Consider the following 15,767-nt stretch of genomic DNA (forward strand, 5'->3'; position numbering starts at 1 on the left):
TTTTTATCCATAGTGCCCCATTTTCAGAGGCTCTAAAATAATTGGACAATTGACTGACAAGCTTTTCATGGTCAGATGAGGCCTGTTCTTGGTATTTCATGACAAATCAACAAGAAGCTCTTCAAGAGCGCAAAACTCCATATTTACTTTTAAGTGAGTAGTATTATATTTTGTATATTTGTATATCACTTTGTTTTCTTTATTCTTTTTAAATGTCCTTTAAGATGTTTGCAGTGTAGTAACAACCAGCAAAGGGCTGCATGACAAGTTTATTTTGATTACAGGAATATTATGTAGAAATAGATAATGAATAATAAGTATCTATTTGTAATTAATAACTTGAGCTTATTATATCATATTATCAACAACAGTTCTCTAACTGACTACAGTAGGCAGCCATTTCTCTCTCTTTCTTTAAAGATTGATATTGTGGGGTCAATTTGAAAGAAAGGCACATGAAATTTTAAAGTGAGAGTAGTCCTCTCAGAATTCATCCAAAACTTTGCAAACTATCGTATTTATAGACAAAATGACACGCACGCAAACACTGCCAAAACAAATGACCTCCTCCGTGGAGGGAGATGACAGAATTATTTCCATGGTTAAGAAAAACATGTCTGAACACGGGAGTCACAAGACTTAAGGCAGAGAGGATTATTGCCACCTTAGCTTCAGTTGATCACTACAGTGAGTGCTCACCCATATCAAAGTTAGTGATAGCAGCTAGCTAACCTTATGCGAGTGTGTAACTGTAGTTCTGCTAGCTTGCTTTGTTAGTTTCCAGAGCGTGTCCAAATAAAATGTAAAATCTAAGTGATATTACAAAAAATCAGAAATGTGGCTTGGCTGTAGAAAATCATTCTTTTCCTTCTTTACCTGTCTCTAAGATCCTGATAATGTAAGTTGAATATCCACAAGTTCAAGACCATCCTTTTGCACTAATTCCCCTAAAATAAAGACTACCTAAAATATACTTTGCTGAAAAGGGTAGCATTACTGACCATACGTCGTTACAAACCCAAAGCCCAAATTAGAAAAGCTTCATGGCATCACACTGAGAAATTGCTGTTTAGAATGATGTAATTTCAAAACAGGTGCAAATAGGCAAAAGTACGAAATTCCAGCTTTGTACTTTAACAGATCTTAAAAACTCTCTCAGCCAGATCATACCCACATGTATACAGACAGCCTGAATATGCCGGTGTTTACAGTTAAAGGCAAGAAGTCTGGGTGATACAGTAAGACTGTGCGATTCTTTGCAGTACAATGTAGTAATAAAATTCCCTTGGGCTTCTATAACAGATCAGATCAGTAAAGAAATTCAATGAAAAGCTATGAATCAATGACAAGATGACATTTTTGATTTCTGCACGGTGGGAAGCACGGGGGTCTTTTCACAGAGGGATTACCGTGTGTCGGGAAGCAGAGTCTAAATCATCATCTGGGAAATGAAAGGAGACAGAGCGATAGTGAAAGACGGAGAAACAGCGGAGAGTAATTCCTCCTGGGAGAAGAATGGTTCGAAGAGTTTAATCCCTGTTTAAGCTTTCTGCAAGCCTTTGTGACTGTGTCACAGAACTATCGGCTATCACACCAGCTTGACTTGATCTGGACCTTTCATACCTTTCATGCTGCAGACATACACAGATGTGGAGTAACTCAAGCTAATGCCAGTAAGGTTTAACAAGGTCTACTGAATCATGACATAGATGAAAGATAAGTCAAACACGAAGGGTGAATGTGTAAGCATAGATTTGCCAGCGCATACACACTGACATTTCCATGAAACCAGCACACGTCCAACAAAGACAAAACTAAAGCGCTGACCAGCACAAAAGAAGGCGATCAAACTCAATAAAAGTCATTGTTCTCATACTATATATGTCCTTGACTCATTTTTATGTTTACATTTTGCACAGTAGGCATGCTTTCACTGTACAAATGTTTATGCATATGTGTGTGTTCCTGTTCTAAGTTTTTACAGGCTTGCAGATAAATCGTCATATCTGTGGCTGCAGCTGCCAGTAAAAAAGACCTCCAGTGAGGGGAATCCAGAGCGTTTGCTCTCATTGTAAATCCTTTTTACCAGCCGTAAACTGCATACTTTGTTTCCGAAGGTGTAAACAGGTTCACATGACCTTTGACCTTAGTCTGTGCACTACAAATCTCCAAGCTTAACTCTGCACATCTGTGATCCCACAGTTTACTTTAGTTAGAAACATCTGTCTGAATTAATGAGTTCAGGTTTATTTGTTTACATATAGAGTTGTACACACATTATAGTCTGCATTCAATTGCAACCTTTCCTTCATCGTTCTCATCTTTCATGTCTCTTTAAGCTACAAACTAGCTGCTATTCTAATTTAAACTAGCTAAAAATAATGAGAGTAATCCATCAAATATCATTGCCAGAAAGGCTGAGAAATGTTATTGGCAGTAGAAGGTATTATAAAATCCTCTATGTGTTTGCTAAAAGGTCCAGAAGGCCTGATTCCAAACTGTCCAGAGAAATTTGTAAAGTTGTAATAAAAAAGACTAAATCTAATGATAGAGCCAACATTATGCTGCTGCACCTGGCTGTTTAGCACTCACTGAATAACCATTAGTGTGCTAAGATGTGCGTGTATGTTAAAGAGCATGCATGTGTGCCTCATGTGCTTTTAGGGGTTCAAATATTAAACAGAAGGCAGATGTAGTAAGCATGCATTATCTGTGTTTTTCCTTTAACTTTGCACCATGATTGGGAAATAAAGTTGTATGAATATGTTTGGGAATGATGTTTTTGTGCTATACGCCCATGTGTGTGTAACAGGTCATAAACAGGCAGGAATGTTCCTATTGGAGGATTTCCAGGAAGCTTTCTGAGGTTTCTGACCTTCATGCTGCATTTACTGTACATATGTGAGAGTACGCGCATGTGGAAATAGACTTTTATTTTTTGGCGTTTCCTAATGACTCAACACTCGGTCCCCTGTCTTTTCACTTTTTCTAATGCTAAACACTTGCTTTGCTTGCTTTTTAGCATGTCGGTCATTTGCATTTGTAACTATCACACATGCGCATCAAACCGTACCAACTTCATCCTCCTCCTCCTCTCTCATTGAAATTTTCTTGCTTGCAAAATCCATTTCCTCCCACTTACATGCCAATATTTTGCATGTCGCATTATAATTACATGCATGCAAAGCAATTATTTATTTGCACTGAGCCAATGTTGGAGAACAAATGTACCGCTTCTCTTTTCTTTCGGGGTTCCTTTCCAAATGCAACATAACTTTTTCCTTTGGATAAAATGCTTTCATCAGACCATAGACCATTTCTATATTCTCTTCCTCTCCCTAGCTCTTGAATCTCCCTCTTTTGTCATTTCCATATCTAGTGCTTTCCTTTCTTTCCAAACTCCTTGAAGGAGCCAAAACAAGCTTTTATGCTATAATGATTATCATGTGAATATAAATCATACTTAATATGAAATTCATCCTCACAAGTATGCTGCACCTGTATGTTACAGTCCCTCTAAATGGTTTTAGATGTAATTTATAACGATCAAATGTCTTTGGGGTTGTGTCAGGAGCATAAAAATCTGCCAAATCAACCATGTGGAGCTACCTGCTGTGGTGACCCCTTTGTGAATAAGAGAACAGCTGAAAACCTCTTTATCAGACAAGACAAGGTAACAAAATAAGTTAGAAGTTATGCCTGGAACTAATAGTTACTGTCAATCTTGACTGAATAATCTGTAGTTCATTAAAACAAAACAAAACAAAAAAATAAAAATCAGACACAGTACAGTAGATCTTTTATCTGGTAGGTTAGTTAAAGGTAAAGGCACCATAAAAGGGAATACAGTTGATAGAATCAAATGGCTTCCATGGTCATCAGATCTCAATCTAACAGAAGACCTTTAGGATATGGTGGATTGGGAGATTACCATCATGTATGTGCTGCTGACAAATGTGCAGCAACTGTGTGATGCTGTCACGTTAGTATAAAACAAAATCTCTGGGGAATGTTGTCAGCAGCTTATTGAATCTATGCCATGAAAAATCACGGCCAGTTCAAACAAGGTGTATCTAATGAAGTGGCTAGTGTATATATATCTAACAAAAATGTGTCAGTTCATTTCTTTCTTTATATTTCTCCTCTCTCTGTGTTGAATAACAAACCGGGGGTAATATGAATGTACTGTTTAAAAAACTGTAGTTTGCATTTTACACGTTTAAGTAAAAAGCAGAACACTTCACTCGTTGCTCGGTGAACTTTCTGCCTCGGCTCAGCGGAGGCTCAGTGCCATTCCAAGTTGTTTTAATATGTAAAATACTTCCTTTTCCCTCCCTCTGAAATCATTTTCAACAACTGCTGCAAACCGCTGAAGGAGGAGGAGGCGGAATCACAGGAGAGCTCACTACCCACAGCGCTGTAAACACGACATACAAATGTGCAGTGAAACCACGTCCGCACACACACAAAATACGCACATACGCAGTTATACACGGGGTCGTGTTCCAAACACAACCTGCTTTGTATTAGATCTAATCTCTGGCTCGGACCACACACAAATATTTGAAGCACCCACAAGCAGTTGTGTACATACAGAGGCGCAGCATCGCGTAACACAACAACAAGCACCCATTTTCCAACATTCCCATATAAATGCACATAAACAAACACGATGACACACAAGGTAAATAGATATTATGTGTTAACATTCATACACACATACTGATATACTTGTTGACAGGATTTTGAACTTCCCTAATTCTTCCAACCCCCACCCAAAATATCCCCAAGCACTGACCATACACACACACATCTAATCATATAAACACAAATGTGCAACCCAGTCAAGCCTTCATTAAACCTTAGAGTTGTACAAAAATCATATCCTGAATATTGGTGATAATTAGCAGGAAAAAGGAAAACACACATGCACACAGACAATCTCACAAACTTCAGTAAACCTCAAACCCTTAAAAAAAAGAAAAACTTTTCAACCTCCCTCATTAGCATGTTGCTGATATTCAGGGACCCACATTAAGGTAGTATTAATATTACATTTGGAGTCCTGTATAAATATTTGATCACAAATGCTCGCGGGCCTCATGTATGTTTACTGCACATAGTTCGCCCAACATTAACATCAAGGATTTCCTTTTAAGTATTTGGAATTCAGTATTTCCTTTGAAAATACAGGAAACATTGGTCTGCTTCACTGAGCCCATAAAAACTATAAAATACAGAAAAGAAAAAAAAACAGCGAAAACATAATAGTTGAGTCTTTCCTGCTGTCGATGTGGTAGAAAAACATTTTGGAGGAATAAAGAAGGAGGTAGTTATTTTATGACTTGAGAAACAACTCTAGAAAATCCCTCAGGTAGAGGGTAAGTAAATTTGTGAAGTAAATAAGGAGTAAAGGCAGCTAAGACCCGTGTGCATGTGTCTACAAACCTTCACAGTGTGAGTTACTGGAAACTAACTGTAAAAACACTGTGATACAAACAGAAAGAAATCGCTTCTGTCCTTATGAAGATAAATCATATTTAAAGGGTATATCTAAACCAAAGTGTTTTGGTAATAGTAACAGTGTAAGCATGTGACAGAGAGCCAGAGTTGATCTTGGCAGTGTCTTTGTTTAACATGGTGAACCATGAGGTCCCGGAATTAAATACTGACGCTCTGTTTCTAAGTCTCATATTCATCTTTTGATGAACTTAACTGATCCAAACTGAGATTTTATTATAGATGAGTCGACTCACATTTAGCTCTGTATCTTAACGGTGCTTTTAACTCGGTGCATAAAACATAACCATACAGGGAAGGGAAATAGAGTTGCATTCCTTTTCTAAAACAACCTTACAAAGCACAGTATGAGGAAAAACATACATTACACTGAGTATCGGTAGCACTTTATGATAATGTCACACTAGTGACATTATCATCATTTATGTCACATTAAGCCTCCTTAGTATGCCATTTATAAATAGAGATATTTTACTATGACTACGATTACAAGTACTATTAGCTGTGATGTAGTAGCAGTGTTAGCTGTACATGGTGTAATGGATGGGTGGATAAACATCAGTATTTATAAATGGCATACTAAGGAGGAGTAATGATATATAAATGATGAATAAAATAGTTGACAATATTTTACATTACTATTGCTTAAAAGTATGACATTATTATAAAGTGCTACCTGAGTATCTACTGTTAACTGTACTATAGGCTTGTGATTCTTAAACAAACAAGCTCTTAAACAAAATTTAAATGACAATAAACAATTAATTGAACAATGTAATTATTCATAAATATTGATTGATTACAAGCGGAACATCAATGAAAGCGGCCATTTTTAGCTAAATTTGTTCTGTTGTTAAATGTTGTGTTGATAAGCTAAGTGATTGAAAAAGCTCATTGATCCAGCTGAAAAACACAGCCGAAAGCCTTTGTGTTGATTAAAGAAGCATTTGGTTTGGGTTGAGTGATGGTGCCTCCATTTAGAAAAAGCCAAAATGCAAGATTTCATACTATAGTTTGTGACAGTTTGTGAATGACGTAGGACAATCTTTATCTTATGAGTACCTTATAATGACAGGTACTATCCTCACATCCACCCGAGGAGCTACACTATAGGACAAAGATATCGGGCCACAGCAGTCTGCCTTTACAAACATTTCAGACGGAATGAGTGGATGGGAAATTCTGACTGGAAAATTTCTTTCCTCCTAGATATTCCAACTGTTTGAACCGTAAGCGGTATTATTGCAAAGTGGAAGCATTTAGTAACTCAGCCACAAAGTGGCAGACCACGTAAAGTCACAGAGCACGGTTGGTGAGGCGCACCATGTCTAAAAGTTGCCGGTGGTGTGCTGACACAATAAACCACCTCGGGGATTAACATCTGCACGAAAACTGCACCCTGGGAACTTCATGGCATGGACTTCCATAACTGAGCAGCTCCTGGTAAGGTGTAATGTGTAGGTGATCAAGTACCTGTATTTCTTAAACTAGACACTAGGATGTATTTACAGTTGCACACTGGGTTCTCCTACTTCTCTACTAGGATTTCACAGTTTGCTCTGTTCTGTGGAGAGACATGTAGACGCCATTGCATTATACTGTTTTTTGTCTTTTTGGCTATTTTAGCTATTCTTTGGTCTTGTTTTTTCTTTACTATTTTAATCAGAATAGCAATTTTAAGATGGGGGATTTTGGAAGAAGAGGGTTTTTTTAAAGATCAGCTTCCTCCTAAAAGGCTAAACTTGCAACACAATGTGCTACTGAACCGTACCCCTCCCCATATATTCTATTAAAATAAATATTTTTTAGTCAGTTAGACCAGTTTGGATTATTTAAGCGGTAGTTAAAAATCAGATCTGTGAATTCTTTTTTTTTTTTTAATTCACAGATTTTGTTATAGATTCAATGTGACTGCAGGGTTTTTAATTAGATAACTCTCAGCAGCAATCCCTACGGTATCACTGTCACCTATTAGCGGGCAAATTCCTACTTGTGTGTGTATGTGTATGTGCAAGTGTGAAAGAGAAAACAACAACAGCAACAAAAGAAGAAAATGTGCATGGTCTGTGATAGTGTGCGTGTGTGTGTCTGCGCGTTGTCAGCCATTAGCTGACAAATCCCTGCACCACCTCAATGCTCAGGACCTCAAACAGATACACACACAAACACACAGACCAAAGAAATTCCTTTTTAAGCTCCACAAACCTTGATGTCAGACATTTGGCAGTGGATGAGGAGTTCCTTAGCTCCACATGAAAACAACCCGTGAAAAAAAAATAAAACAAAAAAGCACAAAAAAGGACAGAAGACGAAAAGATGTCTTCTGTCGTCTACCAGACACCAAGGCAGTACTGTCTTTTCTTTTGTTTTTTTTTCTCCCCCTGAAGAGTTGGATCACAAAAAAACAAAATAACAGCAATGAAAAAGCTGACAAGTCGGCAGGGGGAATAGTGGCTCTAGAAGTTGAAAAAGAAAGAAAGAGCAAAGAAAGTGCTGGAAATGGGGAGACCTTAACAGCAGAGCTGAGCACACAAAACAGACCACCAGATTTATGCAGGAAACAGAAGGAAGAAGTGGTTATTATGTGGTTGATCACAATCCGTATGTCGGACAAATCTCAATATGACTTTGATATGTCGGTTTACAAAAAAAAAAGGCAAATTCAGGATTTTGGTTTCTGCATGCTGGAATCTCATTACATTATGACGTCTTGAGTGGGGACAGGAATATTTAAAAGTTAAACAAGTTTGGAAAGTTTGGACAATGAAACTCTAAATTGGATAGTTAAATGTTTTGGAAAATCAAAAAGATGCATGTCAGACCGGGTCATTTTCTATGTATTTGTTTAAGCCAGTCACCTGCCAAACCCCAGTATTGCTTGTAGGACTGGATGCATATGCCAGTCAAATCCCTCAGCAGTTGATTTTAATTGGCCAATTTTTGCATTACTTTTTTTTTTATTGTTTTGCTTTTTCAAAGGACTGTCTCTTTGATGATTCTCCTCGGTAAAGTTCAGTCGGTTATAGTGCCACAAGGTGGTACCTTCCTTCTTTTTGTTGTGTTGAACGAGAATTGAGAGTTGTACACAGAGACTGAGGAAGGAAGGTAGAGCAGGTTCTCTATCATTTAAAGGTGGTTCAGTCTCTGCTCCTCCAGTTCACCTGACGTTTCCCTAAACTGCTCACAATGCATCCTATTGAAGTGCTTTCTTAACAGTTAAAAATGTACTAAAAGTGAATAGATTAAAACACCGAATTCAAGCATGTGAGTGCGAATAGGTGAAGTAACAGCAGGAAAGCACAATATAAATATTGGTCCAATTACCATTCTTATCATGTATGGGTAGCAAATAGGGCTGTTCGATATAACGATATATATCGGATGACGATATAAAAACGTCTATCGTTTCATTTTACGCTATCGTTTGTTTCGTGGTGTCGCAAAATAAACTGTTTACAGCAATATTTTTTCATCATTTTGATGGTCACTGTAGTGGCTATATTCATTTCTTAAAGTTCTCTCTTTCTCTTATATTTAATATAACCACACTACAGACGGACAAGCGCCTGTTTTTATGCATTGTCATTAGCAACAACGACGGTAACACCATCGCGTGTCCGCTTGTTTATGTTCCACATAAACCTTTCACAATAAAGCTCAAGATCCTGTTGAGACTTTTCAAAATAAACTGAATCACGTGAAAGAGCAGATTATTTACGGATGAGAAGTAAAAAAGAGCCGCCAGGTGCTAAAAAATAAACCTTAGACTCAAGCGTTAGAACAGGCTTTTCCCCGCAGCACGCCGTGTAATAAATACTCACAAAGAAAACGGCGGCCGTTACAACTTATGTCTAAAAATGTATAGTTTCATGCATCGGTTAAAACACTCGACTCCAGCTACATGACGCGCAGCTGGAAACACTTCCCGCAAGTCAAGCTGCCCGAGATTCACAGAATTTACAGAAAATGTTACTTTTTTTTTTTTATTTATATCGTTATCGGACGATAGAATTCTTATATCGGGATATGAGATTTTGGTCATATCGCACAGTCCTAGTAGCAAATGTAGCATTTAGGAGAGCTACTATTGTATGGTCTATGCTTGATTCTGGAGAAAAAAGCACCAATGTGGAAATCTCTATTTCTGGATAAACGATCCCCATGAATAGTCACGTAAAAAAGAAAGTTTTCAAAGGCCTCTGTTCTCCTGTAAATAGCTAAGTACATCCTTAGTGTGTGCATAGGAATTAAGAGGGTAAGCATTTCATGACACTGTCCAGTCATTGTCCAGTCCAGACATAACCTCCTCTGTATGCCAAAGTGTTTTGAGGCTAATTTGAGGACATCTATCTAAAGCTTTGCTGAAACTCGATCATGCAAAAGCACAATGATCCCAAGCACGCCAGCAGAATGGATTAAAAAAAAAAAAGAGTCAAGGTGTTTCACTTGCTTACTTCCATTTACTTTTTACGGTTTAAAATCTTTAGTTTCAGTTAAACATTTATACGTTTCAGTGTTTAAGTTCTTTATCATTATATGTGTGATACTTATTAGAGGCAAGTTTTAAGAATTTCAGTAGTGGTGTCAAGAACATGTGAAAAGTGGAGTAATTTCTTTAGAAGAGCCACACAGACAGAAATCCAACAGAGATAAAAAGACCTCTGAGCAAAAGTTCACAGCTGTCCAAGTTAATTATGGAGATACATTTTGCTCGTTTGCTGTGGTAGCCTCAAATCTGAAGTTATTAAATGAAGCTCTGGTATCAAAGTTTAACTGCTAGTGTGGTGAAGACTCTGGCAGGGTGTTATAATGGAAAGTGAAAGGAAGAAACAATGTTTCCTCTTCAAAGCGGCACCAATGTGACAGCAAGAGTGAAGTGAAAGTCAAGGTGCCTCCTTCAAAGACAGACAGATATGATGAGAATTATTAAAATCAGAGTTTATGACAGAGTGAAGTAAGTGTCTTGATGCAAGGACACGCAGTATGACAATAAAGGAGAGAGATGAGAGAAATACAGGGAGAATGACGAAGGAAGAAAAATAGGCATGCTGTACTAACCTTGAGGCAAGACTGAGTAGAGCGGGAGACAACGTTCCATTGGAAAGTTAAAAGAAAGGGAAAGAGAGAGAAGGAGAGGGAAAGGTGAGAGGGGAAACAGGAGTTGAGAGCTAGGTTAGCCAGCTTGATCAATCTTCAAAGCACAGGAAAGACATAAGAGACAAAAGAACAGACTGAGAGACATAATTACCCAAAGAGAGACAGCAGGCAGACACTAAGACAAGAAGACAGGCATGACCAAGCAAACAGTTAGGCAGGCAGACAGTCTCATAAAAACAGGTTAGACTCAGGCTTTTCTCCTTTCAGTACAACACTGAGGGCTATGAGAGGCCCGCTCAACTCAAATGACCCCTACAAACATTTAAGGGCACAATGACAAACCATGGAAAGTGAGCAATTAGCCAATCAAAGCAGAAGCTGAGGGCAAGCTCTCTATGAAATATTTCTTCAATGGTTCAGATTTTGTGGATGACTTCTTTTGCTTCCCACTGGGGCCACTTAAACAGTTCACCGGTTGTGGATTTGCAAAGTCTCAAGCAAAGGGTAACCAGCATGCAATCATTAAGACATGAAATCTTAAAGAAAATTCATTTCCTAAACTGGCATACCCAAAACGTTTTCCATGCAATAACTCCTCATAACTGAACTTTGACTGAGCATGCCAGAGACAAATTGTCCATTACTGAGGAATATAACAATAAACTTCTCTAATTTCTCACTACTCAGGTCTACAGTCTACTTCTCGCCAAACCTCCTCCCGTTTTCTCATATTTCTCTCTTATCCTTTTCCCATTTCTGTCTTTTCCGCAAGTTCTGTTTTCTGTTTCCCTCTCCCTGCGACGCAGCCCGTTCTTTCCCTTCTCTGTACGTCTCCTCTCGTTATTCTGTTCTTTCTTGCTGTTTTTCTTCTTCCACCACGTTTCTTTCCCTTTCCTTTTTCTGTCCTCTCTACGTTTTCCACTCTTCCATCCAAATCCTTTATTTTGGCCATCAGGGCAGATTTTCAGCCCCATTTCCCCTCAGTGTGAAGTCACTCAGTCTGCTCCAATTACTGTCCTTGTTACTGAAATAAATAACCTGGTGCCATTGCAGCTGGATTTACACTACAGGGGAAACAGAGAGGCTTGATTCTTACCCTTGTTTAACCCACATCTGATCTTTTCATTAGTAATGCTCCCGCTGCTCACTTGTAGCCCAGGGTTAGCCCCGGTGCCAAGCTAAGAGTTGGCCTGTGGCAAATGTATTCTCCTCTGACATACCTGTTAGCTCCAGACAAAGTCGTATAATTCACAGCAGGCTTAGGCAGCTTGAGGATAAAATCAGCATTTGTACATATAAGGTTACAAGGTCATCGCTTGTGTTTCACAAAAGCCTTGTTACAGAATATAAGGTTGCTATCTCAAGCAGGGACTGCAAGCTAATTTTAACCATCTATCTGTTTAGACCAGCAGCTACGCTAAAACAGCTCACTGGTATCTTCAATGATTTATGTCCTATCAGATATAAGCAGCCATAACCAGAAACATCATAATAATCCTTAACATGGCAGTTATCAGACTTCTCCAGTCAAATTTCGAAAAGTAGACTATTAAGACAAAAATGTTATTCTTTCAATTCTGGTGCAAAAAACAAAGCAACTAGCCATGCAGTCTCTTTTTTACAAACATTTGTAAAAGAACTGGTTATTCTAAAGTGCTGGCTGAATTAGAGCGTGGTACAATAATAGGACGGCACCGCTGCAACAAGTCAGTTGGTGCATTCACCATCTGACTTGATGACGTCAGAGCAGGGTAGCATAAGCAGCTCTGTCCCAAGACAGAAAAAAATCAACTTTAGAAATGACAAGTGGAACTATTTTATATGAAATCTAAGGCTTAATGTTTTAAGAGGCAAATCCGCTACCACTATCACTGCAATCCACATGATATTTAATCGAAACAAAAGTAATAAAAAGGATATCCTGACATACCTTTTTGAGCTATGTCTAGTAATTTGCGGAAACCTGTGTATACAACACTGCCACAGTAAAGGAGCAGTGCACTCCAACCTACAGAAAATGTACCTCAAAGCCTGTTGCATCAGCCTATCAAAGAGATTGTATGGCTTAATCACTGAAATTAGCCATGGATAGTTTCCCTCATCACACCCCTAACAGCTAAATGAATCTGCTACATGATAAGATGTACAAAGAACTGCATATCCTCTGATATGACTGCTGTACAACACTTCACTTCACAGCAATTACTTTAAGAGCAAGTTAAATTTACTCATACTTAATCTAAAATTTTGTATTAAAGGACACTTTTCTAAGTCTAAATGTAACACTTTTCCACTTACCAAAGAGCAGCTTTCAAACTCCAGATATTAAATATCACTTTTAAGATGCTTTTATTTTATTGTACCCTACTGGGACAATGAAACATCTTTCCATATAAAACCAATCTGCAATTTTAATTGCTTATAAAGTTACTGTATAATGTTGTCTGTAAACTTAGTACTGCTGTAAATCTGCATCTGTGGCTACTGGCAGACTAAACATCACACATACACACTTAAAACACACATGTTTGAAGTTACCCGGTGCTGAATTATTAATAGTCCTGTATTTCTACTGGCCAAACAGAGACGCAGTGAATCTCCCTGAAATCATTAACAACCATAAATCTCGCAGTCGCATCGCTAAACGCACAGACAGAGAAAAGGAGGCGAATCTAGAGTTAGGATGGGTGGAGATTGTGTCCAAGAAAGAAACTGAAGTAAAAGATTCAAGAGACAGCAAGCGAGTAGGCGCTGACAGATGGCATAAGAAAGTTCAGAAATCAAAGGCATAAAAAGCCATACAGAGAGAGGAAGACAGGCGGGCTATAGACACCATCTGGCCCATTTAACCAATGAAGATGAACTCTAATTTCACAAGAGCAATGCATTCTCCATTATTCAACAGCAACAACTAAAAATGCACCAAACACACCATTAAAAAACTCAAACCACTAATATCGAACTGCTGTCCATAATATAAAGGCCACTGATTCTGCTTAAGCTGTTCTCATAACAAATTTCTTTACGTACTGGGGCTAAACAGACACAGAGGCACAACATCAAACAGGTATTCAGGTAAACACAGAGTTAGGGAGGCATGCAGGCAGACAGAAGCTACAGGCAGAGAAATAAGCAGATATAAGCAGAAAGTAAAGGCAGAATAAGAATAGCTAATGAGGTAGACATGGTGTACACAGGCAAGAAAGGTTGAGAGAAAGGTTAATCCAAAATTGCACAGCAAGGTGGAAAAGTGGATAGAAACATCTGAAAAAGAGTCTGAAAAAGAAAACGATTGTGGTAAACTCTGCAAGTCAAGCATCCTCTGCTGAAAGTGAAGCAAAAGTGAAGCGAGAAAACAGAGCCACTAAATGAAAGAGTTGCATCATTGACAGGAACAGAGGCTCAAAGAGTTTCGGTGCTGTACAGCAACTTCGGTGCCAAACTGTGCCCTCATTTTACAAACTTTGGGGAGCTGTTTGGCTTGTCATACTGCAGTAACAGGTGACTAAGACTTTGTGCTCATGCCTAGATATGTAAGAGTACAACTAGCTCCAATTTCTGGACGTGGGAGAGAGAACAGTACAAGTACACCATAACAGAGAAACTCAGCAAGTAGTGATCCAATGCCGCAACTCTTTGATGGTGATTATTAGTGAACATACTCAGCTCTGTCCCATGTGGAAAGGGCTGGCAAATACAAGAAAACCTGACGAGAGAAGATATTTTTCAGTGTTATACACAACCTATGATGAATGAAGTATATGTGTAAGATGCTGTCAGTCAATATTTTTTATCTAATCAATCCAGATTTATGAATTTGTTTTGCATGTTTTTCATCTAAAATCCAAACTTCTTGCCCTGTGGCTAATGCTTCATAGCCTTTTCCACATGGGTGGGGGTTATTATCACAGTGCTCTTCTGACAAGCAAAGTGAGTTTCTTTCGTGCAGTGGTCAGACAAATAACTGACTGACAGAGCTGTCAGCCACTCACGTGCCCAGGTAGTCCCATACTAGCCCCCCCATTGGCTGCTGAGAGGCAGCCGGGGCAGGGGCCTGTTTTCGCGACTGCTGAGAACGCCACAGATGAGAGGCAGCAGGATTTCTGGGATGTTACGGGATGTTATGAGCGCAAACACACACAAAAAAAAACATAAACGCACTCACACCAATGCGAACCAATGTGAATATACACATATTAGTGTATAAACATGAGAATAAGAAGGGGAATGGATGGAGAGATGAATTAGGGTGCAAGAAATAAAGCAGAAAATGGTAGGAGGAAATGGGAAGAAAAAGAGGGAGAGGAATGAGCCTGCGACAACTAATGAGTTCGTCTTACAGGAAAGATCACCAATGACTCTAATCGGCTTCAGATTCAGTCAGAAAATAAAAATAATGGGTGGTAAAGTGGAATCTGAGACAGTCTTTCACACAACCTAGAGACAGGTCAGTGACACCCTGACAACCACAGGTTGCTAGGGGAAAATGTGTATTCCCTGATCGATGAGTGAGTGAGTGGCTGTCACAGTCGCAAAGAAGGTATTCCACCAAAAATCTCTTTGGTTGCTAGAACACTGCTTTAGTCACCTGTAGTTTGCATCCAAGACGCCGATTTTGCAAACACTCATCATTATTCTCCGAGCTTTAGTGAAAGGAGAATCCTGGAGAACATCTGCTTGCAACAGTTTTTTCCATGCAAACTACTGGCAACCACAGCAACCTGCTACAGACTAAAACACTCATAGGGAGGTTTTCAGCACAGCACCGTTTGCTTTTTTGTGATCAATTACATGCTAGTGGCTACCAGCAACCTGTCATGGAATTTACTTTTCTCTAGCGAGTGGTGGTTACCAGGGGATCACTACTGTAACTGGTATTTAGACCAGCATGAATGAGGCTTTAGCAACTGATTTCACAGTCACTGCCAGCAAACTCCAGTAGCCCCTTACAGCCAGTGGAGGAATACTAATTTTTCCCTCGGGACCAATCTCTAGGCCTGTGTGACTGAGCCTTAGATAAACAATCATTTCACCAATAAACACAATTTATCCATTGATTTAGGTTAAAGGAAAGAGATACACAAGTATTAAAAGAAAACTGCTCAGTGTCGCTAATTGTTTAATCTACCATATTTATCACCCTTTCTTAC

The 15,767-nt window shown here is 38.8% G+C and overlaps 1 protein-coding gene across 16 annotated transcripts in view; it reads right to left on the reverse strand.

The window, feature by feature from the left end:
- The window catches only part of LOC146369221 (ELKS/Rab6-interacting/CAST family member 1-like), a 156,047-nt gene that overhangs the window by 85,669 nt on the left and 54,611 nt on the right, over positions 1 to 15,767 (reverse strand). For 10 of the 16 annotated variants that reach the window (XR_014797314.1, XR_014797317.1, XR_014797315.1 and 7 more), the window contains one exon: positions 10,579 to 10,590. The exons of 5 other annotated variants lie outside the window; for them this stretch is intronic. Coding sequence is in view for 7 of the 11 variants with exons in the window: in XM_084909639.1 (XP_084765765.1) it covers positions 10,579 to 10,590 (12 nt within the window). In the remaining 4 variants the exon portion in view is untranslated. Of the gene's footprint in view, positions 1 to 10,578; positions 10,591 to 14,609; positions 14,721 to 15,767 lie in introns of all 16 variants that reach the window. One more of the 16 variants, XM_084909648.1, reaches the window with a different exon arrangement.

The sequence above is a fragment of the Perissodus microlepis genome, chromosome 17, assembly GCF_051167445.1.
Source record: "Perissodus microlepis isolate ML-2025 ecotype Zambia chromosome 17, ASM5116744v1, whole genome shotgun sequence".
NCBI classification, from domain to species: Eukaryota; Metazoa; Chordata; class Actinopteri; order Cichliformes; family Cichlidae; genus Perissodus; species Perissodus microlepis.